Genomic DNA, 25792 nt, shown 5'->3' on the forward strand with positions numbered 1-25792 from the left:
AATAACCTGATCAAGTTTTTTAAGTTAAACATTTAACAGTTTTCATTTTGGCCACTAGGTTTAGATTTACTGTTTTGTCTGTGATGATAAGTAGGGTGCTGTTGGAAAGTGATCTGTAAATCATTACAGCAAAATGTGACACCAGTAGATAGTAAATACAATAACATCTCAGCTTCCTCGACCCTTTTGAAGGACCTTTCCACAGGTCACAGAAGTTACTAAGCGTGTTTACAAGTGTGTTTTATACAAAAAATGGAGTGAGATTTTCATTGTGCCTGTGTCCATGAGGCTGGCTGTAAAGCATGTCACTAAATGCTGTTAAAACCAGCATAGGCAAGATGGCAGCCTTTATAATGTACCAAAATAAAATAAACTACAATCAGAAAATAGAAACAGATTATAAAAACATGTTCCAGTGTCTGGCTATAACCAGTAAAGCCAAATCTAGGCGATACATTCCCTTTAATTGTTATGTATTGTGTATTTTTGGCTTTCGACTACTATGAAAACTAGAAATTACAGCACAAATGTGAGCCTAGAATAATTTGTCTTTTAAAAACAAACAGAAAAAACAATACGTTTAAATCATCAGGGCTCATTAAGTAAAACTTTTTAGCGAATCCATTAACTTAGTGAACTTATCCTCCTGATATGCTGGTTCTTCCCTGCCGCTGTTGACAGCTCATTGTCTAGATTGCCAACAACCACTCTGCTCTAAAAGCTGTGGTCTGGCTGGGGTGTGTGCGTGTGTATATACTGTGTATATAATATATGCACACATCTCATATATATATATATATATATATACACACACACCAGCCAGACCACTGCTTTTAGAGCAGAGTGGTGGTCGGTAACCTAGGCAATGAGCTGCCAACGGTGGGAGGAAAAGAGCAGCATATCAGGAGAAGAAGACGACAAGTTCACTAAATTATAAATCACTAATGTATTTGCAAAAATATTTAACTTAATGAGCCCTAGAAGTTAGTTGAGATGGGAATTCATCTTTATTAAAAGAATACTGCTACTAAATTGTAAAGAATATAAAGGATATAGGGGCAGGCTTATATTCTGTAAGTTTTAGTAAAGATTATCATTAATATTCTTAAAGAGCCTTTATAATTCTAATATTGCAAAAACTTGTGTAGTGGGGGGGGGGGGAGGGTCAGGAATCTTTTGCGACCATGTGTTGTATTGCTTCACTGTATGTAAAAAAGTTATGAGTACTGTTTGTATCTATATGCATTTTTTTTAAGTTCCACATCTCTTCACACCATAACTTACTTCTCGATTGTGCGCTTCATTTTCACATTCTGTTGCCCAATTTCAGCCAGTTCTTTTTGAGTTTCTGTTTCCAGCCTAAGAATAGACAATAATCCTTCATTTATTAGTCTAATATCTATATGCGCAAAAGCCAATTATATAGTAGTCATAGGATTTTTTTTCAGGTTCCCTAATTGTATTGGTTGGTGACTGGTTCGCCCACCTGTACCTGCACTGCCCTTTGTACAAAGATGGCTGGACCATAGTAACAATGAAGCCCTTTTGCCTGTTGTGTCCATTCTCTCCTCATAGTCTGTAAGCTCTTATAATCAGGGCCCTCACTCCTCATGTATGGATAATTATATGTGGATCTCTGTAATGTCTGATTTTTGTCTATGTATGTACCCCCAGAATTGTAAAGTGCTGCGCAATCTGTTGGCGCTATATAAATAAAAATATTATTATTTCTGATGATTGCTGTTTGTTGAATATGTCCAGCTAGCCAAGGTACTAAAAACCTTTGTATTCGGTGTATACAAAGGTTACACCTTTTTACACATATAACACGGGTATCACATAGAAGTATAAAATATAAAATGAACAAATATTTGTCTACAGCCAACTCACAACTTACATTTCATATTCCTGTTGAAAACTCTTTCTAAGCTTCTGGGTTTCTTTAATGATGTCTTGATAGGTTGGACCAACAGACGTAATATAATAAAGTCAAGGAATTGCTATTTCCCTTTCTAATTGTGTGACCAGAATTTGCTGCCGTAAATGACTCTACTGTATATATATGTAAAGATACCCCCCCCCCCCCCCTTTTTTGTATCTCCCCTTCTCCTCTTTGGTAAGTCCTGCTGTATCTCATAAAAGGACACAATTCATTTCATGTTCTAAAACACTTTGCACTTTGATAACATTAGATTGAAGTGACTTTGTGTGCCTGATACTGATTAAATTAAATAAAATATACATAATATCACATGTGGAATATTTTAGGTAGTTGTCTTTTTTTTCAGTGCTTCATTTTCTCCTTAAATTAAGAAAGACCATTAACTGGGGAACATTTAGGAATACAGAAATAATGTACATATCAGTGAACAGTGAGGGCAGTATTCCAAACAGATGGTAAGAGTGTTTATTATACAGCAATACTACTAAATGCCTAATGAAATAAATAAACAGTAGATAAGCAAAAATTTCCACATTGAAGGCCCACAGCGTTATTTAATTTTCTTCTCTCAATTTCCTTTTCAATACACAACAGAAAGCCTTTAGTAACAAGCACTGGAGAATATAATGTATGTTGGCAAGTGCTGGCAAGCAGTCATGCTCATAACACAATTTGCATGGTTGCAGACATATTGACTTATCCATCATAGCAAGCATAGCTACATTACAACTGATGAATGAACTCTTGAGAGGTACACATTGATGCCAGCACAGGTTGATCTTATTATGGAACATTTTCCAGCAGTTAAATGAATCAATTGATATCGCTTGATTTAATTTTATACCGCTTCACTACAGAACTACAGCATTTTTCTAAATGTAGAAAATGTCTCTTCCCTGGTATAAAATTACTATGCTAAATATATGGTGCAATGAACTGGTAGCAAACTTCAAGTCACTTAATGAAGGCAGTTTTGAGGTTAGTAGGTCAATGATTTATAGGTACAAAAAGTATGAATAGTAATCAAAAAGTTTGAACGATGCAACTAGTACAATAACAGCAAAGAAATCAATTACCTTAACATCCACATGTTTAAGCGATAGTCGGAGGTCATTACTCAGACGCCCTCTGCTCTTTCTTAATTGCTTTTCCATTCCCTACACAGCCCTGATACAGCTTCTCTTATTTGTTTTCTGTATACCACCTCACCTGTCTCCTCTGCACTCTGTGTGCGGTCTCCACTTCGCAACTAAGTCAGTTACTACTAGTGCCTGCCTGCTATAGTTGTTTTGCCAATTAGAGACGACATGGCAAAAAAAAGGGTGGGCACGTTCAAGTGGTTTATGGGTATAAGCCACGTGTTGAACTTCTTTATGGTCGCTCCCTGGTGGCTATATGAAATGACATAGTTGAGTCTCTATAACAGGGCCAAAATATGACTCGCATTACAGGCGCAAAACAAGTGGAGTGGGGAAATTTACTAAAGTTATTTAGTAAATAGGAAAATATGTGTGGGTAAGGAAAAAGTTTAGGAAAGCTGCTGATATGAGATTCTACTTGTCATTTTAATCTGGGCTGCCATATAACATGTACATTCCTTTCATGACTGGAAAATGACTATTTAAATTGCTTGATGATTCCTTGCCTAATGTTGAGATTCATACTCATGTATATAACATGTATATGCTATAATACTTTTTCTAGATAAACACTTTAGCCTCGACAAGCTAAGTATACTAGAAATCTACACATCATGTAACACATAGAAGTACAAGCTCACAGCTGCACTGTGCATTTGAAATGAGTAATATATTTACAGAAATCAAAGCACATTTACAATGTTAATCAGAGGTAAATGAATGAAATAACAGAAGTGAGTCATGTCTCCTAAGTCACCCGGAGGTATGAAAAACTTGACAAATACCTATGCTCACACACCAAAGTAATGTACCATATTGTAGTCATAATAATGGCATTAAACAGGAATAGAGATGAGCAAACCTCGAGTCCATCCGAACCCGAACTTTCGGCATTTGATTAGTGGTGGCTGCTGAAGTTGGATTAAGCCCTAAGGCTATGTGGAAAACATGGATATAGTCATTGGCTGTGTCCATGTTTTCCAGACAACCATAGGGCTTTATCCAAGTTCAGCAGCCACCGCTAATCAAATGCCGATCGTTTGGGTTCGGATCGACTCGAACCCGAACCCGGTTAGCTCATCTCTAAACAGGAATAAACACTTACTTAAAGCGACTCTGTACCCAAAATCTGCCCCCCTCAAAACGCTTGCACCTTCGGATAGCTGCTTTTTATCCTAGATCTGTCCCGGGGTATGTTCAGCAGGTGATGCAGTTATTGTCCTAAAAAAACAACTTTTAAACTTGCAGCCCTGTGTTAAGTTGGTGTGGCCTAGAGTGTCTGTGCCCTAGGCCTGCAACACTTCTCCATCCCTTCTCCCCACTCTCTTCATCTTTAGAAAAGCCCCTGGGTAGGATTTCTCCTAATCACCACTTGTCTGAACATTGCACAGGTGCCTTAATGATCAAGCACAAGTGCAGTGTTCAGACAAGTGATGAATAGAAGAAATCCTGACCAGGGGCATCCCTAATGATGAAAAGGGCTGGGAGGCATCACAGGCCTAGGGCACACTCACTCCAGGCCATGACAATTTGAAACAGGGCTGCAAATTTAAATGTTGTTTTTTAGGACAATAACAGCATCACCTGCCGAACAGACCTCAGGACAGATCTTGGATTAGAAGCAGCAATCCGAAGGTACAAGCAGTTTTGGGGGGGCAGATCATGGGTACAGAGTCACTTTAAATGTATCCATTCCTACTTCTATAAATGTTTGCCACTTTATGGATATAAACCAAAAATACAAAAATCAAAGATGCATTGTTTGCAACTGTTACATCATAATTTGTTGCATTGCAATGTGAGTACCATTCATTAACATGTGCAATGCCGTGAAATCACTGTGTTGCTCAACCAAAGTCGTGTAGCCCTAACCTTAAAGAAGTGCATCATTTTTTAGTCTTGCAAGTTTTCACTAAAGCTCAGCACAGTGCACTCCTCTATAGTTTGCATCTGAGATTTATCTGCCAATTTTTCAATATATTATTGAGTATGTAAAGGTCTGTTCACACATGTTGTTATGGTGCAGTGTGGGCAAAAAGCAAACAGCACTTCTGGCTAAATTGCCGAAAAATCTGTGTGATTTTTGGCTCAGACAGATAGCAACCAATCACAGCTCAGCTTTCATTTCTCAAAAATAAGCTGTGATCGCTTGCAATTTCATGTGTGTCTCAGATTGATAAACTTGGGCCACATTTTTTATAGATAAAACTATTGCTCTTAATGTGCTTCGCCTGTAAGAGCTGTGCATCAAAAGTCACATTGACAGACAGCAGTAATTTGGAGTAAAAACTAGTGGCACATGTGAATGCACCAACACTAATTGTTTTCAGTTGCTCTGTTCTGTAAGCAAGAACCACAGGTGTACGTCCTTGTAGGAGAAATGACAAAACAATTAAAAGTGTCAAATGAGGTTCTGCTCATTGCTCAGAATACTTATCTGTTTAATGAAGTCAAATGTCAAACAGTTGCACTACAAAACCTGAAGCTATCATGTGGAAGCACTTTGGCGTGTAACAAATTTTCAGATCTTTACTTGAAATTGCCAGAGGCAACACAAAAGTTAATCTTTATTTAAAATAATTCATTCTGAGTGAAGCGGATTCGCTGGAAACAATTACACCAGTTAGAAAGGATAACTGCAATTAAGGAAACCCTAAGTTCCGAAACACATTTGCTTAATGTTTAAACTGAAGAGGGTTGTTACCATCCTTTATGGTAATGGTGGTGTGGAGGACAATTAAAAGGTCAAATATTAACTTCGGGCAAATTAAAAAGTCTGTTTTTTTTTTGTTTGCTTTGTTTTTTTTTAGTTAAAACGTTTCTTAACTGTTTCCAAAATTTAACATGCAGAACAATGAACATTTCAACCCATAAATAAAAGCAAGAAGTGTGGAAACCATGAGATCAACAGATTATAAATGCCATTTAAAATCTTTGGAATAGCCATAATAGATCCTATATCTCTCCACTGTGTATGTTTTTATGTGGTCTTTTTTATACTGGTAACAAATAGTTTACACTAAATTGCATACAAATTGCTTGCGCTTAGTGTATTCACATGCTGACTGGAGATAGGAGGGTGCTATGAATACACTCAGAAAGTTCTTAATAAAGACAATTTTTAAAAGTAGTATCCCAAATAAGGATGATCAAGCTTTTGGGTTTCAAAGTAATAGTCCGTACAAATGAACACAGTCTAAAGCTGCATTCACACATTCCATGTTCTGTCCGTGAAACACGGACAGTGAATGCCTGACCTGGACTGTTTCTTTGCACTGCATGAAACATGCCGGGGGCAGGGAAGCAGTTTGAATCGCTGCGACTGTGTCATTACAGTGCCGCAACGATTCAAACTGTCTCCCCGCTCCTGGCATGATGTTGATACATCATGTTGTGCAGGGAAACAGTCAAGGACAGTCTGTGTTTCACAGACAGAACTTGGAACGTGTGAATGCAGCCTAAATCTTAACCACTGGTAATATGACGTGCAGTTACGGCACGTCTGTCTAGACTTAAGTATGACTTTAAAACTATATGAACTTAGTGCATTGATTTAGAATCAATGGAGCCGTGTCATAGAGGGGAGGGAATTTCCTCCCACTGGGGACGGCCCGGCCCGCCTCCTGTGCTTCAGCACCGGCCCGAGACCCGTGGATAGAACGGCGTCGTACGGGGAACCGGGCCACAGTTCCAAAAACAGACCGCGGCACCAACTTCCCCGTGATGGCGCCGTTCAATCCGTGGGTCGGATTAAAGAGGATGTACCTGATTGTACATCCTCTTTAAATCACTGTAGTGTTCTTCTGTCGCATTAGTCTGATCAGTTCCTGGCTTTCTTTGTAAACTGTGACCCTGCTGTTGCCCTGCAACAGTGCGCAAACTTTTCCACAATTCCAAATGCCAATACTAATGGGATTGAGAAACTGTTCAACTGGACAGTTGAACTGAGCATGAGTGACCAATCTTAGGGGATGCCCAGTGGAAAGTCGTAACAAGTTATTAAAACAATCTCTTGAGCAGAACATCGTCAGAAATGCTTGTACAGTTAAAATATGTTTCATTTAACATACTGTATTACTTCAGTTTAGATCTTTTATCTTTGATAGACAACCATTTGAAATGTTTGAGTGACAGGAGTGTCAGAACTTTTTTGGCTATGCCCCTGCCCAGGTAACCCTGTCCACTTTTGTCAATGCTTCACAAAAGTAGTGAGTAGAGATCACTCACAAACTATAGTGAATTTGTGAATAGCACATTGACAAGCCCATACTACCTGAATAACATCATTAAATCAGTCATCATGCCTTTGCATTAACAACACTAGCCTAAATTTCATCTCTGGATGACAATGCTCCAGCCCATCAAGGTCGCATCATTAGGGAGAGGCTGCTGGAGGCTGGAGGACCTTAAATAGATTGACCTGCACTTCCTCCAGACCGGAATCTCATAGAAAACCTATGGGATCAGCCTTAATGCTAAAACTTATTTAGTTAAAAATAAAAAAGATCAAGGAGTTTTTGGAGGTATCTACTGTACAGATTGACAGCTCTTATGGTAAAGAAACTTTTGGTTCTTTCCAGAAGGAGGACGTTCCCCTTACCTTTTCACAATATTTTTGTAAGAACTATTATACTTATTATATGGACATGTATAATAAGTATAATAGCTCTCACAAAAACATTCTTTGGCTGTCCAGCCATGATGGTAGTTGTTGTTTTGCAACAGCTGGTGGGCCACAGGTTCCTTATCTCTGCATTAGACCATCCATTTTTGTTGGACAGATGTTAGATAGAATGGGCTGAAAAACAGTGCATAACTAAAGGATATGGTAGATGTGAAATTTCAGTGCGTTTTACTCTGTGTTGTGATCTTCCGTGTATATAGCCTGTAATGCGATGCCTCTTTAAGTAGTTTGACACCAGAAGACTGTGGCCTCCTAGCTGGAAAAGCACACGATGAAACTCCGGTCCAGGACCTACTAAGTGAGACTGGGAAAGAATTTTAAGAGGCAAAATATGTTAGAATTTACATATGCATAGATAGAATGCCAACATAATAAATGTCTTCTACAGCAGTGATTTTCAACCTTTATTTGAGCCGCGGCACACTTTTTATGCCTAAAAAAATCCCGGGGCACACCACCAACCAAAATGGCACAAAATAACACTAAAACAGTACATATTATACATATAGTTAATAATATAGATTCTAAATGTATTTATACTCACTCAGTGTGAAACCTGGGCCTGTTTTCTTCTCCCCCCTATGCTTCTCTCCTGTGCTTCTCTCCACCATACTTCTCCCCCCTACTTCTCTCCTGTGCTTCTCTCCACCATACTTCTCCCCCCTACTTCTCTCCTGTGCTTCTCTCCACCATACTTCTCCCCCCTGCTTCTCTCCTGTGCTTCTCTTCCCCATGCTTCTCTCCACCATACTTCTCTCCCCCCTGCTTATTTCACCATACTCTCCCCCCTGCTTCTCTCCTGTGCTTCTCTCCACCATACTTCTCTCCCCCCTGCTTCTCTCCACCATACTTCTCCCCCCTACTTCTCTCCTGTGCTTCTCTCCACCATACTTCTCCCCCCTGCTTCTCTCCTGTGCTTCTCTCCCCTATGCTTCTCTCCTGTGCTTCTCTCCACCATACTTCTCTCCCCCAAACTTCTCTACCCCATCCCCATGTTTCTCTCCCCCCCTGATTCTCTTCCCTGTTTCTCCCCCTTCCCCATGTTTCTCTCCCCCATCCCCAGGTTTCTCTCCCCCATTCCCAGGTTTCTCTCCCCCATGCTTCTCTCCCTGTCTCTCCCCCATGCTTCTCTCCCCCATCCCCAGGTTTCTCTCCCCCATTGTTTTCTCCTGTTTCTCTCCCCCATCCCCAGGTTTCTCTCCCCCCCTTCCTCCTCACCTCCTCCCACATGGTCGCCGCTGCTCTCCGCCTCACCTACTGGCCGCCCGTAGGGTCCAGATGTGCTCCTCCAATCAGCGGAGACTGGGAGCGTGGTGCGCCGCAGCGCATCACGCTCCCGGTCTCCGCTGATTGGATAGGAGGAGCACGTCCGGGCGCTACAGGCGGCCAGTAGGTGAGGCGGACAGCAGCAGCGGGGCGATCTGCAGGGGCACCATAGTTTGGGGAACATTCCCTGCGGCACACCCGACTATGTGTAGCGGCACACTAGTTGAAAATCACTGTTCTACACATCATGACCACTTCAATATGTTTGTATAAAAACTTAACTTTTATTTAATACAAATAACTAATTTCCCCTTTTTTATTTCTTACGAATACAGAGTGATGGGAATAACAGTGAGGCTACCAATAACCTGTATTTAATCAGCACTTGATAACAAATAATCTTGTCAGCATACCTATTCACTAAATAAGTACTGTACATTCTACAAACTAATACAGGTAATCAACATGGATAATACACACAATGTACAGTAGATCTTTTACCAGTGTGGTTGACAGGTGGGACAGACTTCACTAGATGTTTAAAGGGAAACTAGCATCAGGTGAGAAGAATTAAAGGACAACTCCGGGCAAAATGTCTTTTTCAATATGTTATCACATAAGGAAAGTTAGACAAATTTATAATATACACTAATTATGGGAAATGCACATAAAGTGTTATTTCCCTTAATTTAGTAAACAGAGAGGCTCAATTTTGCTAAAAAAACAGTGACGTCACGAATCAGAGCAGGGCGGGGTGTAATTCCTATGAAGCGTCCAGCAGGGGGTGCAGTGTATGGAGACAGCAGGGCCCAGACCAATGACGCCCTCCCCACTTGACAGCAGACCCAAGACCAGCGCCCTCCCCAAGGACCCCACAGCTTACCCCCAGCACACCCCCTTCCCCCGGGTGCCCCACGAACCACACTGAAAGGAGGTGCATCGCCTCCTGTGGGGAGAAGCAGCATCACAGGAGGTTATGCACCTCCTCTTAGTGCAGTTCAGGGGCACCCAGGGAAACTGGATGTGCTTGGGGTAAGCTATGGTGTCCTGGGGGGGGGGTGCTGAGACAGCAGACCCCAGACCAGCGCCCCCTCCCAAGGACCCCATAGCTTACCCCCAGCACCCCCTTTCCCCGGGTGCCCCCCATACCGCACTGAGAGGAGATGCATAACCTCCTGTGATGTGGCTTCTCCCCGCTCTCTCTCTCTCCTCTCCCGTACTGCAGCGTGTAATCATTGCCATTCTTCACATTTAAAGCGAACCAATCACTACTCTCTTGCTGCTAAAGCTATTAGCAGCACCCAATAGATGTGCTACAATGCTCCTTTACCATGTCGTCTATGTAGATCGTGGTAACATTATCTGCTGAAATTCAGTGTTTTATTCCAGCACGAGGCAGGAAGAGAGACGGGAACTAGTCATCTGGGCCATGACTAGTTACAGCTCTCTACATTTCAGCATGCTCTGTCGGGGTGATTGACAGGAAAATTGGCTTCTAATAGGCCTATATTCCTGTCAATTACCCCTGCAGTGCTCAATGACAGACAGAGAGACGTGACTAGTCACGGCCCATATAATTAGTTCCCGTCTCTCTCCCTGTCTCATGCACCCAGGGTGAAAGTGGTGCTAAAAGGGAGTAAAGGGATTCACAGTTGGACATACCTCTTTCATTGGGGTATCTTTGTCTTCTGTATCTAATGTCCTAGAAGGATTTGGTCGTCTAACCTCTTCAAGTATGTCATCTAGGTTAAATTCCAGCCTCCTCCTGACATCTAGATAAAAATAAATAAATGTATATATTTAGCTGATGTCATGCATTTACATACAGCTTAGGGTCCTATTAGACTGGCCGATGGCAACCTCAATAATGTAAATGAGTGCCGATCTGCTAGATTACACGGCTTGATGATCATTTAGCAAAGGCTGTATGTACAGTATGTCATTAGCGATGTCTGTGCAGCCCTTGCCCTAAAATGTTATACATAACCTCTCCACGCTCCCGGTCTTCGCCTGCCTTCTGCTTGCTTCCCGGTTCTGCAACTGTAGTTTTAAAGCGGTCTTTGAGCTGACAGTCTGCTGAGCCAATCACTGGCCGAGACAGACACCACCCGTAATTGGCTGAGCAGCCTGTCAGCTCAGAGACCGCTCTAAAGCTGCAGCTGGGAAGTAAGCAGAGCCCAGGAGAAGACTGGGAGTGTGGAGATGTAACGTATAAAAGTTCATTCAATCATTAGCCTTCAGCTGTGCATCGCTATTGCACTCAGCAATGCACTGTTGGCGGCCATTGATTTTAGTTTCGGACCTCAAGTCCGTTTTTCAAACTTTGACATTAATCCTAGTGCACATTCCCTCTTCTAGGTCAGTTAGGATGAGAAGAAATGTCAGAATATTATTGGAGCCAATGATTTATTTTTAGCTATTATTTCTTTCATGACATTCCAAATGGCTCAAAAAGTTTACAAACACGTTGTTAGGCCTCATTTTACACATCTGTATTATTTCTTGTCTGTAATTGCAGATCCACAATTATTAACAAAGTACAGTCCCATAGGTTTCTATAGCCTTAATTTCACGAAACTGATTTAGCCATAATCAGTGCCGCAAAAATACCGACATGCCCTAGTGCGGACCGTGATTGAGGCACAAACACACCAATGGGTGCTAAGCAATAACCTTATGTCTTGACAGTTAGGGATACTGTACACTTTGTGACAGGCTAGAGGGCCTATGGTTTATTAAGATTTATTCTACCCTGAACTGTAAATTGTTGTGCCATGTGTGAAGAATAAAGTCGATTTCTGCCAGTGTTAAATGGAATCCACTGTGCTGGAATTTGAGTTTTTTTGTGTGCCAACCTTAACCCAAGAGATATCAATCCCGAGTTACAGTAAGTGACCCCTGAAGTTATCATATACATTTGCTACATTTCTATTCTAGTATCAGCATAAGTGCAAATGGTTATAATTTACTAGAATATTGGAAGCAGAACGTAAAAGAGGAGCTTCCTGGAAGCCTGTGCACTCTTTCAAATCATGTTTAATACAGACATTGCTGGCATCGTACATCTTGCACGCATTTACTATTTGCTATGACGACTGTGACTGCTACTATTAATATCTAGTGATAGTGTGCCAGTGTGAATAGTAAGTGGAAGAAATGGATGACAGACCAATGGAAATGTTTTAAAGTTTACAAAGTTTACCCTGAGTGACATATGGTTAAAACAAATATAGAACAAACCTCCCCACATGGTTGCTATTGTACAAAAATGCTTGAGAGTGCCAACTGACCCAGTGAGATAAAAAAGAAATTCAAAGAAAGATAAGTAAGAGCGGTTGAATATTACATATAAAGTATATACATACAATGATGACATAAACTTGGAAAGGTTCATTAACTGTAAAATGCAATTTTACATAATTGATCACAATTCACAATCATATACTAAAACCCAACATTAAAGTGGCAATTACTTCTTGAACTACATGACAAAATCCAAAAACAACAGTGTAATTGAAGGGGTGGAAAATAAGCATGAGACAATAAACAATGAGTTTCCTAAAATGTGTGTATTTTATTTTCAAATTAACTCTAGCACTCCACGTTTGATTTCTTCAAGAGAAAAATAAAATAAATAAAACTGTAGGTCCAAAGTAAAGACAGATGAGGGGAAAAAGTTATCAACAATTTAAAAAAAAAAAAAGCCTAAAAAAAAAAAATAACAAAGCATTTTGACATAGAGGTAAGGTTTTTTTTTCATTTGCTCATAACAGGAAATTCACAGAAAATTATACACAGCCACTAGAATGAGTAACATATTACGAGAGAGGAATCTACACTAAAAAATAGCTTGGGAAGAGTGATGGAACAAATTGATGCTAGAAAAACTATCCAGTGAGAGTACATAAAGAATAAATGACCAAAATAGAATTCTGAACTGATGAATGTGGTATGTCAAACGTTCACAATCAATAAACATGTTTTTCTTCAAAATAATGTTAAGGATGGCAGATTAAAGTCAAGAGTTATAGAAGCATTCCTATCACAAAAATGTATAACATATAATTGTCTGATAGTTGCTGGTCTTAACCCTTTGAAGACCAGGCCCAAAATGACCCAGTGGACCGCACAAATTTTGATCTTTGCGCTTTCGTTTTTCCCTCCTCCCTCCAGCACTTTCAGTTTTCTATCTACAGGCCATGTAATGGCTTGTTTGTTACAGGAATAGTTGTACTTTGTAATGGCGTCTTTCATTTTACCATTACATGTATGATGGAATCCCAAATATATTATTTATGAAGATTTAATAGGTGAAATCGTAAAAAAGAGTGCAATATGGTAACGTTTGGGGGGGGTTCCTGTGTCTACGTAATGCACTATATGGTAAAAGGGACATGATACCATTATTCTATAGGTCAGTCCGAACACAACCATATGCAGGTTTATGCAGATTCTCTAATGTTATATATATTTTATATTTTTTTAAAGAAATCCTTTTTTTGCAATTAAATATTAATAAAACGGGCCTATTGTGACGCTTATAACAGTTTTATTTTTTCACCTATAGGGCTGTATGGGGTGTCATTTTTTCCGCCATGATGTCTAGTTTTTATTAATACCATATTTGTGAAGATCGGACGTTTTGATCACTTTTTATAAAATTTTTTTATATATAATGTAACATAAAATCGGTAATCCGCGCACTTTTTTCCCCTCTTTTCGCGTACACCGTTCACAGTGACGCTTGTTATAGTTTAATAGATCGGACAATTACGCACGCTACGGTATATTATATATATTTTTTTTTTATATGTTTTATTCATATAATGGGAAAGGGGGGTGATTTAAACTTTTATTGGGGAGGGGTTTTGGGGTAGTGTGTTATTGATTTTAACTTTTCTTTTATACATTTTAAGTCCCTTTGGGGGACTTGTACATACATGAGATTCATTATCTACACTTATCATTGCTATGCCATAGGCATATAAACAATAAACAATTGCTGATTGCAGCCTGCCCCACCTGCTATGAAGCGTGCTCCGCTCCGGAGCGCACTTCATAGCTCAGGACGTACCGGTACGTCCAGGGTCGTCTGGGGACAGACTTCCAGAACGTACCGGTACGTCCTAGGTCGTCTAGGAGTTAAAGGGATTGTCCTACATAAATCTTTTTCTTTCAAATCAACTGGTGTCAAAAAGTTATATAGATTTGTAATTTATTTCTATTAAAAAATCTCAAGTCTTCCCATACTTATTAGCTCCTATATGTCATGCAGGAAATGTTGTTTTCTTTTCAGTCTGACACAGTGCTCTCTGCTGACATCTCTGGCCGAGGCAGGAGCTCTGTCTCTATTTTCTATGAATCCCCATTAAAAACCTCTCCTGCTCTGGAGAGTTCCTGTCTTGGCCAGAGATGTCAGCAGAGAGCACTGTGTCAGACTGAAAATAAAAGAACATTTCCTGCATGACATATAGGAGATAATAAGTATGGGGAGAATTGAGATTTTTTTTTTTAATATAAGTAAATTACAAATCGAAATTACTTCTTGACACCAGTTGATTAGAAAGAAAAAGATTTTCGCTGGACAACCCCTTTAACTTTAGATCCATCCCTGTTTCTAGAACCTATACCTTGTAACATCTGTCCTTAGGGGTGGAACAGGGGTTAGGGGACAATGTCCTGCAGATATATGCAGGTGTCAGAGTTGAGGCTCACACCAATCAGACATCTGTGGTATATACAAAAGATATAGGCTATGTTTTGTGGCCATTTGACGGCTGTTTTTTAGGGCAGACGGCAATCTGAGTTCAAATAATGACCATTATTTCATAGTGACGGATGTTATTTGTGCAATCACAGCTGGCATTGTGAAATAATGACCCGGCCGGTCTCATACGTAGTGTGGAAGATTCAGGAACGTGCCCACTAACACTTTTAATAGTTGGTAGCACACACATACAACCCTATAGGTTGAAATGGAAAATAGTAAAGCAGAAGCATGGCAGTCACCTTTGGAGAGCGGGGCATGGGGCAGGGACTGGCAAAGGCAATAAGAAAACAACTGGTTGGTGGAGGCCAAGGCAGGGGAAGTGGCAAGACATTATGGCCAGAATCAGTAAATCCATTACAACTGGGAAATGATGCGTAGATTTTTCACAATATCTAAATCTAAGAATTAGTTTTGAGGCTATATTCACACACAGTATTTTTGGTCAGCATTTTGCAACCAAACCCAGGAGTGGATTGTAAACACAGACTATAATTGCTGTTATTTTAAAACAATGGCCATTGTTTTGAAAAAATGGCAGTTATTTGCCATTAAATGACGGCTATCCACTCAATTTCAACAATGTGTGAACATAGCCTTTCTGTGTTTTTAGTCCACTTCTTGTTTTGGTTGCAAAATACTGACCAAATACTGACCAAAATACTGTGTGGAAACAGAGCCTAAATCTGGGCATGTGTGTTTTGCTGTTCCTCTGTCCTCACTACAGTAGCAGCTTCACTGACCTGGGAAATTGTAATCACAATATTTATGACCAGTGGATGGAGTTTTCGTTATTGTACAACTTAATGAATGTTTGTCATTCTCAACTCACATTACCTCAATTTTTATATGCAAGGTACTGTAAATTTCCTGCACATGAATATGGGGGATATACTGTATCATATCAGAACATTGGCAAAGTCTCTGTAGTTTGGACAACTGCTTATTTCTAGAACAAGAACTCCCACACTGGCAGATGGCCACTGCTTTGAGAAGCCCACTGTAATCCATTTTCACTGGATTTTTGCCTTTAAATATGTAATAAACCAAACAATTCTCTACAGAATTTTTATTGTCTAACATTTTTTCAGTATTAGAGCTTAATGCTGAGCTTCTTTTAGCAACATCTTTATTGCCAGATCTATTGTAGAGCAGACAGCAAATACTACATTTAACTATTACCTTTACCAAGCCAAAGATAAGAAAGTTCAAGGCCCAATTATATTCTTAGTGCTTGTTGATCCACTGGCACATGCTCTGACTACTGCCACAATTCAGCTTTTTATTCCATGCCAGGATTCTGGTAACCTTTTGATTAAAGGAAAGTCTCTAACCTGCTGTTATGTTCCCATAGTACAAAGGGGGCAGAAGATGAAGGTAATTTTCTTACCTTGATCCTCAGGGCGGTTTTCAGGAAACCTTAACTTTATTCCATATGTAAGTTAGGCACTTTGGTGCACTGGGGGCAGGACTTTTGGGGGTTATGGAACTGGGCAGACAGGTAAGCAATGCTCTATGATTCTGCAACATGTTTCCTTTTTTACTTGATATTGGAGTACCCCTAAGTTTCTAGACCTTTTATTACCCATTAACATTTTGCTCACAGTGGCGTAAATACCAGGGTCGCAGCGGTCGTCACCGGACCCGGCCCGCCCAAGGCCCCCCCCAATCAATCACTCTTGTGACCGCAAGCATTGTTTTGCTTGCGGTCACAAGAGGCTGACTAAGTCTTCCCCCGGCTGATGTACGGCTGCCGGGGGTGTCCCATCCTATCCCCGGCAGCGTGCGCATCAGTGAACTCCTTGTGCCACCTGGGGCCCTGACTTCCGGTACAGAGAGTGTCTCGCTTCCTTTACCGGAAGTCCCAGCCCCAGTGCACAGGGAGGACGGGACACCCCCGGCAGCCGCATATCAGCCGGGGTAAGACGGAAGCTGCAGGAGGAGCGAGGATCAACGGAGGAGCGTGTTGTAAGGTGTGTGTGTTTTTATTTTTAAATCTGTCTGCACGGAGGAGAGAGAGGGGGCCATCTATAGAGAGGGGGCTATCTATAAAGGGAGAGGGGGCCATCTATAGAGAGGGGGCTATGAGGGGAGAGCGGGCCATCTATAGAGAGGGGGGAAAGGGGGCCATCTATAGAGAGGGGGCCATCTATAGAGAGAGGGGAGAGGGGGCTATCTATTGACAGGGGGGAGAGGGGGCTATGAGGGGAGAGGGTGCCATCTAAAGGTAGAGGGGGCTATCTATTGATAGGGGGGAGAGGGGGCTATCTATGAAGGGAGAAAGGGCTATCTATAGAGAGGATGGGAGAGGGGGCCATCAATAGAGAGGGGGCTATCTATGAGGGGAGAGGTGGCCATCAATAGAGAGGGGGGAGAGGGGGCTATCTATGAGGAGAGAGGGGGCCATCTATAGAGAGGGGGCTATCTATGAGGGGAGAGGGGGCCATCTTAAGAGAGGGAGGGAGAGGGGGCTATGAATAGAGGGGGGAGAGGGGGTTATCTTTGAGGGGAGAGGGGGCCATCTATGGGGGGATAGGGGGCTATCTATAAGGGGGAGAGGGGGCCATCTATGAAGGGCAGAGGGGGCTATCTATAAGGGAAAGCAGAGAGGGGCCATCTATAGGGGGGAGAGGGGGCCATCTATAAGGTAGAGGGGGCTATCTATGTAGGGAGAAAGGGCTATCTATAGAGAGGAGGGGAGAGGGGGCCATCAATAGAGAGGTAGGTGGTAATTTATAATGGGGACAACATAGGTGGCCATTTATAAAGGGGACAACATGGGGGGCCTTCTATGAGGGGGACAACACAGGGGGTCCATCTATAAGAGGGAATAAACAGGGGGGATATACTATATGGGATACACAGAGGGGGACCATCTATAAGGAGGGTACACAGAGAGGGGCATATACTATAAGGGGGATCACATAGAGTCAGCCTACCCACTAAATAAGGGTGTAAAGGGGCCAATACAGATGTGCAGTTTGTAGAGAGATGAGGATGGTGCCAGAGTGTGGGGCCTAATATGTCTGTCTGGCAGATTCTGTGGATTTGTGGCTCGGAGAAGTTCTTATGATGGCCCAGGACAGATGGAGAAGACGTCCCCTGTAAGTCACCTGATATAACTGCACTGTAATCTATATGGAGTACAGAACCTGTGTGGAGCTTGGTCTGCCTCTATTTGCCTGGATGAGGTGATAGTGATCTGTGTACAGTGTATCTTATGCAGTAGCAGCGGTGGTAGTCAGTATGTGGTAGTGTAAGCCAGTAGCAGCGGTGGTGTTAGTCAGTATGTGGTGGTATTAGTCAATAGCAGCGGTGGTGTTAGTCAGTATGTGGTGATGTTTGTTACTTGTGATCTGGTACTGTGTTTTATTGGATTTAGCATACAGGATTTGGTCAGTAACAATATGGTGGTGATGGTAGTGGTTGTGGTGTGGTGGCAACATTTCCTTCCTATATACTGGTAATATTGGTCTCAGTAAACAGGATTTGGTCGGTAACAGTATGGCGGTAATATATATATGGTGATAATATTTTCTCTTCCTATATGCTGGTGTTATTGGTAATATCTGTCTTGGTGTGTGTGTGTATGTATATATATATATATATATATATATGTATATATACCAATAGCATCACTTGGCCATGAAAGGGGGGGGGGGGGCCCAAGTTGACTTCTCGCACCAGGGCCCAGGAGACATTAGCTACGCCCCTGTTTGCTCGTCTTTAAGAGTCTGCACTTGATTCAAAATCAGCTACTCAATATGGTAAAAGAAAGTTCAAAGACAGCCAGTACTGCTAGACTTCTGGGTGGGATTTATTCGGTAATACAGCCTGAAATCCACAGCACTCACCATCTTGTGAGATCTATTTTTTGTAGATTAACAGATGCACAGGCCAACATCCGTTTCACAGATCACTGCTTTCTCAAGGCCATGAGAAAGCTGCAAATTGTGAAGCGGATGTTGGCTTGTACACCTGTTAAGATGGTACCGCAGCTCAAACCGCACCCATTCTGAAGACGCTCCTCCCGGTAAAAGGACAGTGTGAGTTCAGCGCAATAGTAGATGCAAAAGATTTACAGCAACATGATTAGGATTGATTACGATTGAAACGCGTAAGCAGCCTATATTTGTGGATTTTATGTGAAGCTTCAATAAAGTTTTTGGACTGTACAGAGTTGCTGGCAATCCTTTAACCTGTTAACCTTCAAAAAACAGATCTCACAAGATCTTACGGTAAGTGCTACGGATTCTTCTTTGTTTTAAAGGGTTTTGTTATGTAAGTAAATTCATCGATGCAAAAAACACCTAAAATGGACATCTGTAATGCCACCACACTTTAGAAGATATTAAATATTTATCTCCATTCACTACTGTAACTGTAAAGTTAACAAAAAGATCATCATCATCAATTATTGTGTTTATTGTACAGGACAACATAATCTACTAGCTGCAGATTTCCTCCTGAAAAATACCTCACAATGTTTTATGACCAATACATTTCTATGAGTAAACAAAATTTTGATGACTCACATAGTACGCATGTTACTTGCTGATGACTCAGATGACAAGCACTCATGGCATTAAATATTGAAGGTAAAATGCTTATATAAGTCAGGCAGTGTAATACAGCAGTGAGTCATTCTGAGAAAGTTATTTTCCAGTCTGCCCTTTGTCAAACTATGATTTATTTAGCTTAGAAATACTGTATACTATTCATTAAAATGTCTTGACTTATTTTTTACTTTTAAAAACGATATAAAATATAAGATAGTACTTTCCGTGTGTTTGTATAATAATTTCACATAGATTATCTTCCTGCTTCTATAGACTACTATATGCTCTGCTGACCTATGATAAGACTCATGCTATATGAAATAGTTGAATGGACTACAATGGTACGTAAGGGGCTGATATTACTGGCGACTGACCATGTACAAGTTGAAGGGGATACTTCGGTAAAAAAAAAAAATGTTTTCTAATCAACTGGTGACAGAAACTTATACAGATGTGTAAATTACTTTGATTTAAAAATCTCAGCCTATCAGCTGTGTATGTCCTACAGGAAGTGCTGTATTCTTTCCAGACTGATAAGGTGCTCTCAGCTGCCAGAGCAGTAGTAAATCACCAGAGAACACCTCTTCTGCTTTGGACAGTTCCTGACACACAGCAGAATTTTTTTTTTTTAAGTAGCAGCAGAAAAATCTACTTTTTTTAAGAATTATATTTTGTTTTTCAAAATGTTGTGATGTCTCATCAATTGCCTATACTATACACTGGAACTCTGTCTAGTCTCTATGTTCTTATAGTTTGTAGTCTATATGTTCGTATAGTTGTGACTCGTTTAGATGTAGTAGTGCAAACGTCACTGAAGTTAATTTATAATAATACACTAAAAATTTATTTCAGGAAATGCACATGGGTTCATAACAGCAGCAAAATTCCTGGTTAAGGAATTCCCACATAGTATTTCTATCAGTCTTTTGTTCAGTTTTTTTTTTCCAACTAGGAGTGGAACTCACAGGGCAAAATTATAATGGAAAGATTTGCACAGATCCTGTGTTTTCAATCTACTCCTGGTTTTGGTTGGAAAAATAAACCTGACGGAAATATTATGTGTGAATATAGCTTAAAATTGCATGCAAATTTGTACATAATTATACATGGAGAATTACTTGCAGATTACTCAACATGCTTTGGAAAAACTAAACTATGCAGCATGGAAAGAGAGCCATTGCACTTCTTTCTGAAGATGATTTCTTTTGCGGTATTTTCCACCATGTCCAATAAATATACAGAAGACTGTCATATAGCAGTAACAACACTGTAATGCTTGCATACTAGTACATATAAAATTGTAATGAATACAAAGAAAAAATCATCTATGTTGAAAAATATTTATAATAAAGATGTATTTAGTGAATACCAGAAATGAGTAAACTTCCAATAAGTTTGGGTTTGTACATTTGAATCCCTCAGCCTAGAGAAGATCGATGCCTGGGGCTATATCCGTCTTCTCCAGGCCATCTTCATGCCGAGGGATTCAAATGCTAAGCAAAAAGGTTAGTGTGAACCTGATTTAACTGTAAGTTCACTCATCTATAGTGAATACCAATCACAATGAATAGAAAAAAGAAATATACTGAATAATGCATCATCTCTGCTAACCACTATTGGTAATATTTATAAAATTAGATATTACTAAGGAGACAATTTTGTAAGTGGCTACAATAATAACAACATGGGTAAATGCATACTACCATCACTTTCCTGAAACAGCAATTTAGTTAAATGAAACCAGAGAATGCATGGTCCTTTCATAGACAAAAAAAAATAATATTTGGTGTACATGAGCAATCAAGTGTTATGTTCCTGACATAAGAGATATGGGGCCCTAGCACAGCTATTCAATTAAAAAAAAAGAACAATACCATTGGTCAGGATAATTATACTGTATACTATATCTAATCCAGATGTTGGACACAAATAAAGCTGATATTTATAAAAGTTTCCAGCCTCTCTCGACTTTCCGGCCCACGTTTACAATTTGGCGTTACAGTACAGACAAGTCAGAACTACTCAAGCTTTCCCATACTGTCCATTTTACTCAATTTACTTTCTGTCGAAAAAATAATAATGTAGATTAGGCAGATATTTTTGTCAAACTTCTTGGGGGGCATCTGTCCTCAGGAAAATGTGCCCTTGGTATACATACTAACCAACATTTCATTTTTCTACTGAACACTTTCATGGCATCAGACCAAACATTTCTCTAAGACAGGTGAGATACAAGACCTACTTTACTTTTATACTTAGAATTTTAGACTTTTTCAGAAGTAAAGTTGGCGTAATAACTTCCATCAGTTATCCACAGGATTGCTGACAAATCTTAGTTGGCAGTTTGACTTTTGGAATTCCAGTGGAACAATAAAAAGACTCCTATGCCTATCCCCTACCAGGACACCCACAATGAGGAGGAGCTGCATGGAGCAAGACAAATCATGCACCTGGCTATTTCTGCCAAGCCCTTGGAGGGGAGGGATGGGTTCTCATTGATTTAACATGTATCTCCATGTATCTATGCACCCATACTGCTATTTTGGAAACTGTGACCTAGACAGTATCTTGCTGCAAAGTCTATACCTCCTTGTGGGTGTGAGGGGATAAATTTAGAGAATTCTGCACCTAGCCATCACAAAGCTGATTTCCACCAAAGGATCCACTATCGGGTTTATTTAGCCTATCAGACACACCTTATAGGACTGGCCAGGACAGGTGAATTGGTTATTAGTTCCAGGAAGGCAGTCATTTTTATTTTTATTTAAAAAATATTGCATGGCCTAGGCTCTCTTTGCAGTTGAAATACTATTAGAGAAAATTCTGGGCTGGCTCATGATTTTTTATATTTTAGCCCTTTTAGCATTTAGTAAAAGGATGGTGGCTCAGCTTTGGTGGCTCAGTTCTTATGGCAAACGGTTGTGGCAGGGCACACACAGCAGTTTTTTGTGGTGCACAGGTTTTTCCTATGGCTTGATAGTGGTCACTTCCTATGGAGTACTGCCATACAGTGTACAATTAACAATACCAGTAATGTCCATGAAAACAGAGGAATAAAAGATGGCACATCACATAGCTGTGAAATGTGCATCAGCATTTATTCAGGGAATGTATTGATGGATGGGAGTAAATATAAGCCTATCACATAGTACATACGATGCCATATAGAATAAAAGGCATAGCAGAGAGTAAATTATTAACAATCACCACCACTACCATGGACTGCAAAAATAATGCAACATACCGTGCCTAAAAAAGGTTGCCACACAAAAGTGAATACATTGTTTAACTTTAGGTCAGCGGCAGACTTAAAGTAGATCTCTGGGCGTACAGACTTTTTTTTTAAGTGCCAGGAAGGCTCCAGCACTGGTGCCCATATACCACCACTCTGGTCCCCAGCAGCTTGAGAGGACCTGGGCCCCCGGGAGCTAGATGCATGTGATTTTTTTCCATCCTCATTGGCACTTTAGAAAAAAAAAACTACCTACTCAGACTTCTCCTTTAAAGGAATTGTATCAAGAAGAAAACTAGGTCTATACTGATGTATTTTGTTAATTGAAACATATTTCACCAAGCATTTCTTAAAATGTATTATGTGAAATAGATAGATTGACTAATCCCCCCCCGTGTGCCTGCTTTATTAAAGGGATTGGCCACTTTATATTAACAAAGTTCAGTGTACAGTGTTAGTACTGTAAGTGTACTGTATATACTGACAGCAGTTCCCTGTGTGCCTCATAGAGTTAAAATGCAGGCTGTGCTACCCTGCTCTGTGGTGAGTCTGTCTATAAGATGGCCGACGTGGAGGAGCATGTGACCATACCCCACCCCCGGTGTCCACCACTGAGCCTGGCTACGAATGAAACAGAGGGTGGTGCAGGGTCGCATATGATCCGCTGTGATGGCCATTTTTTGGACAGCCTCACCACAGAGCAGGACAGGACACCCTGGAGGAGGGGAGCCTGATTGTAGCTTTATAAAAGGTACACAAGGAACTGCTGTCAGTAAGTGCAGTGAGTACAGCTACTAGTACCGTACACTGAACAATTTTACTATAAAGTGGCCAACCCCTTTAAGGCCCACAAGGCATCCACTATCTTGGGTCAGTCATGCTCAGTATAATAGTCAACTGGCAGTTGGTTTTTTGACTTCACATGTACTCAAGGGGGAGTCTGTGGGAAAGTGTCTGCACTGTTGCATTCTACATCAGGGTCACAGTTCACAGAGGAAACCAGGAAGTAAACATAGATGCATAGTGAAGAAAAATGGTACAGTGATGTAAGTTACTTTACCGAAAACTGCATTGTTGTACCGCTTTACGTATATGTATGTGGTACTCATGTGATTTTACCTTTTTTGCCTTATGACACAACCCCTTTAAGGAAAATTGAGTCTAAATCCCTTACTTTTGAAAAAAAAAAGTCTTTGCTTTATTCAAAACCCTTGAAAATACACTTCTACTACAATTCACATAAAATTTAAAAAACTCCAAATAATTTTTTTATGTGGTTTGTATATGTATCATGATGAACCAAAGGATTTTATTACTTTATGAGTGGAGGATTTATTCTTTATTTACTTATGTTCTTTAGGTGCACTTGTTTATATCTTAGCGTTAATAAGGCTGGGTGCACACTGAGGATTTTTTTTATTTGTAGTCATGACAGCAAATAAAATACATAATAGAACTCCAAGGCTTCATTCATCATTTCTAGCACATATTACATAGCGCATTTTCCCAAACATACCCTAAAGGTTTTCTGCCTAAACAAAATAGCTTTTAGAAATATGTAATGTGTATGATCTGGTGACGAACATATTTTTAACATGAAACATCTTAAACCAAACATTTGTATGTACGGTGTCCCAGATAGAAGTGCAGTTCTATCACACCAACTCTGTAGTCATTATTTCTAAAGAGTGTAAAAAATCTCTCCAGGCATGCTGCTTTCCCGGAGCTCTTGACATCTATGCAGCAGCTGCTCTATGATGAAAAGTTTATATTTTTAAAGATTCCCTCATCCTTACATCTCTTGCCAGTATCTCACATGCCCTTCTAGTTATTACTAGTTAACTTCACCATATATTAAAGAAAGAGACTATCCATTGTGGACACATGGCTTATCCAGGAACCACATCTATGAAATATTATAAACACAGACAATTACGGCAGAATATTATAATGTTGTTGTATAACTGAATGGTGTGGTGTTTAATTAAAAATAATTAAATTTTCATACATACAATTCTTACATAGACAAGGCTCATAGCTGTTTTGCCTGAAAATCCTATTGTGAAACAGTTTATCATACTAACTATACAAGCTAGTTATGTTAACACCACAGATCTTCCAAAGTACATAGAAATATCATAAAGAAACACAAATCTCATACAGTATATCAAGATTATTATGACATGTAATCTATACCCACACTGTATGTAACAGAAAAACCTCTTTACCATAATATACCACTAAAAACCAACCAATGAGCATACTTTTCTTCACAAATTTACATTTTTTAACAATATGCATTAAATTTAAGGGAAGGATGTCCACAGTAAAATGAACCAGGGAACAACAAAATATGGGGTTAAATACAATTTACAGTAATATAGTATTCATGACTTATATGATATGTTATTAAATATATCCAAAAAAAGGGGGCTTAATACAAGAACCTCAGTTGTCGCAGATGCAGTGGCAATATGTTGTTAGTATAGACAACTAAGGTTCTTGTATTAAGCCCCCTTTCTTTTGGATATTTTTAATAACATATCATTTAAATAATGGATACTATATTACTGTAAATTGTCTTTAACCCTATATTTTGTTTTTCCCTGGTTCATTGCAATGTGGACATCCTTCCTTCTTTTTCAATGCATATTGGTAAATAATGTTTTTTTATGAATAAAGATAGATAATTTGTAAAGAAAAGTATGCCCATTGGTTGGTTTTTTGGTATAAGTTACTTATGTTTGTGAAAAGAAAACATAAGCATAACCTTAGCATATGCTAACATATATTTTATTTTAATGGCAAGGACAGTTAAACATTATATATAATAGTATATTACACAGCAACTAAACAGTCCGTTTTTAAAGCTGATGTGTTGAAACCCAGATATATTGGCTCACATAAGGACATAACTGGCTTTGACAAGGATTTAATTGTGATGGCTCGGGAAACAAACATCTTCAGGGCCAAGTTTTATCCCATTTCTTTACTTTACATAAGAGGACAATAGTAGACCACCAGTGATCTTTTTACTCCTAGGATAACCATGGCAAGGGGGCATTCTCTATGTCTTTACTGTAAGAGCAGTGAGACTGTGGAACTCTCTGCCACATTATGTTATCATAGCTGATTCATTAAACAAGTTCAAGTTCTGGATGCTTTACTTGAAAAATGTAATATTAAAGGTTATAGGCATTAGA

General features: G+C 39.9%; 1 protein-coding gene across 1 annotated transcript in view; it reads right to left on the reverse strand.

The window, feature by feature from the left end:
- Positions 1-25792, reverse strand: part of FAM227B (family with sequence similarity 227 member B) — a 224133-nt gene that overhangs the window by 18605 nt on the left and 179736 nt on the right. Inside the window, exons 11-14 of the mRNA XM_069983195.1 lie at positions 10694-10803; positions 7909-8069; positions 1898-1975; positions 1285-1359 (exon numbers count right to left, since the gene is read on the reverse strand). Coding sequence (XP_069839296.1) covers positions 1285-1359; positions 1898-1975; positions 7909-8069; positions 10694-10803 — 424 coding nt within the window. The remainder of the gene's footprint in view (positions 1-1284; positions 1360-1897; positions 1976-7908; positions 8070-10693; positions 10804-25792) is intronic.

The sequence above is a fragment of the Dendropsophus ebraccatus genome, chromosome 1 (assembly GCF_027789765.1).
Source record: "Dendropsophus ebraccatus isolate aDenEbr1 chromosome 1, aDenEbr1.pat, whole genome shotgun sequence".
Taxonomy (NCBI): Eukaryota; Metazoa; Chordata; class Amphibia; order Anura; family Hylidae; genus Dendropsophus; species Dendropsophus ebraccatus.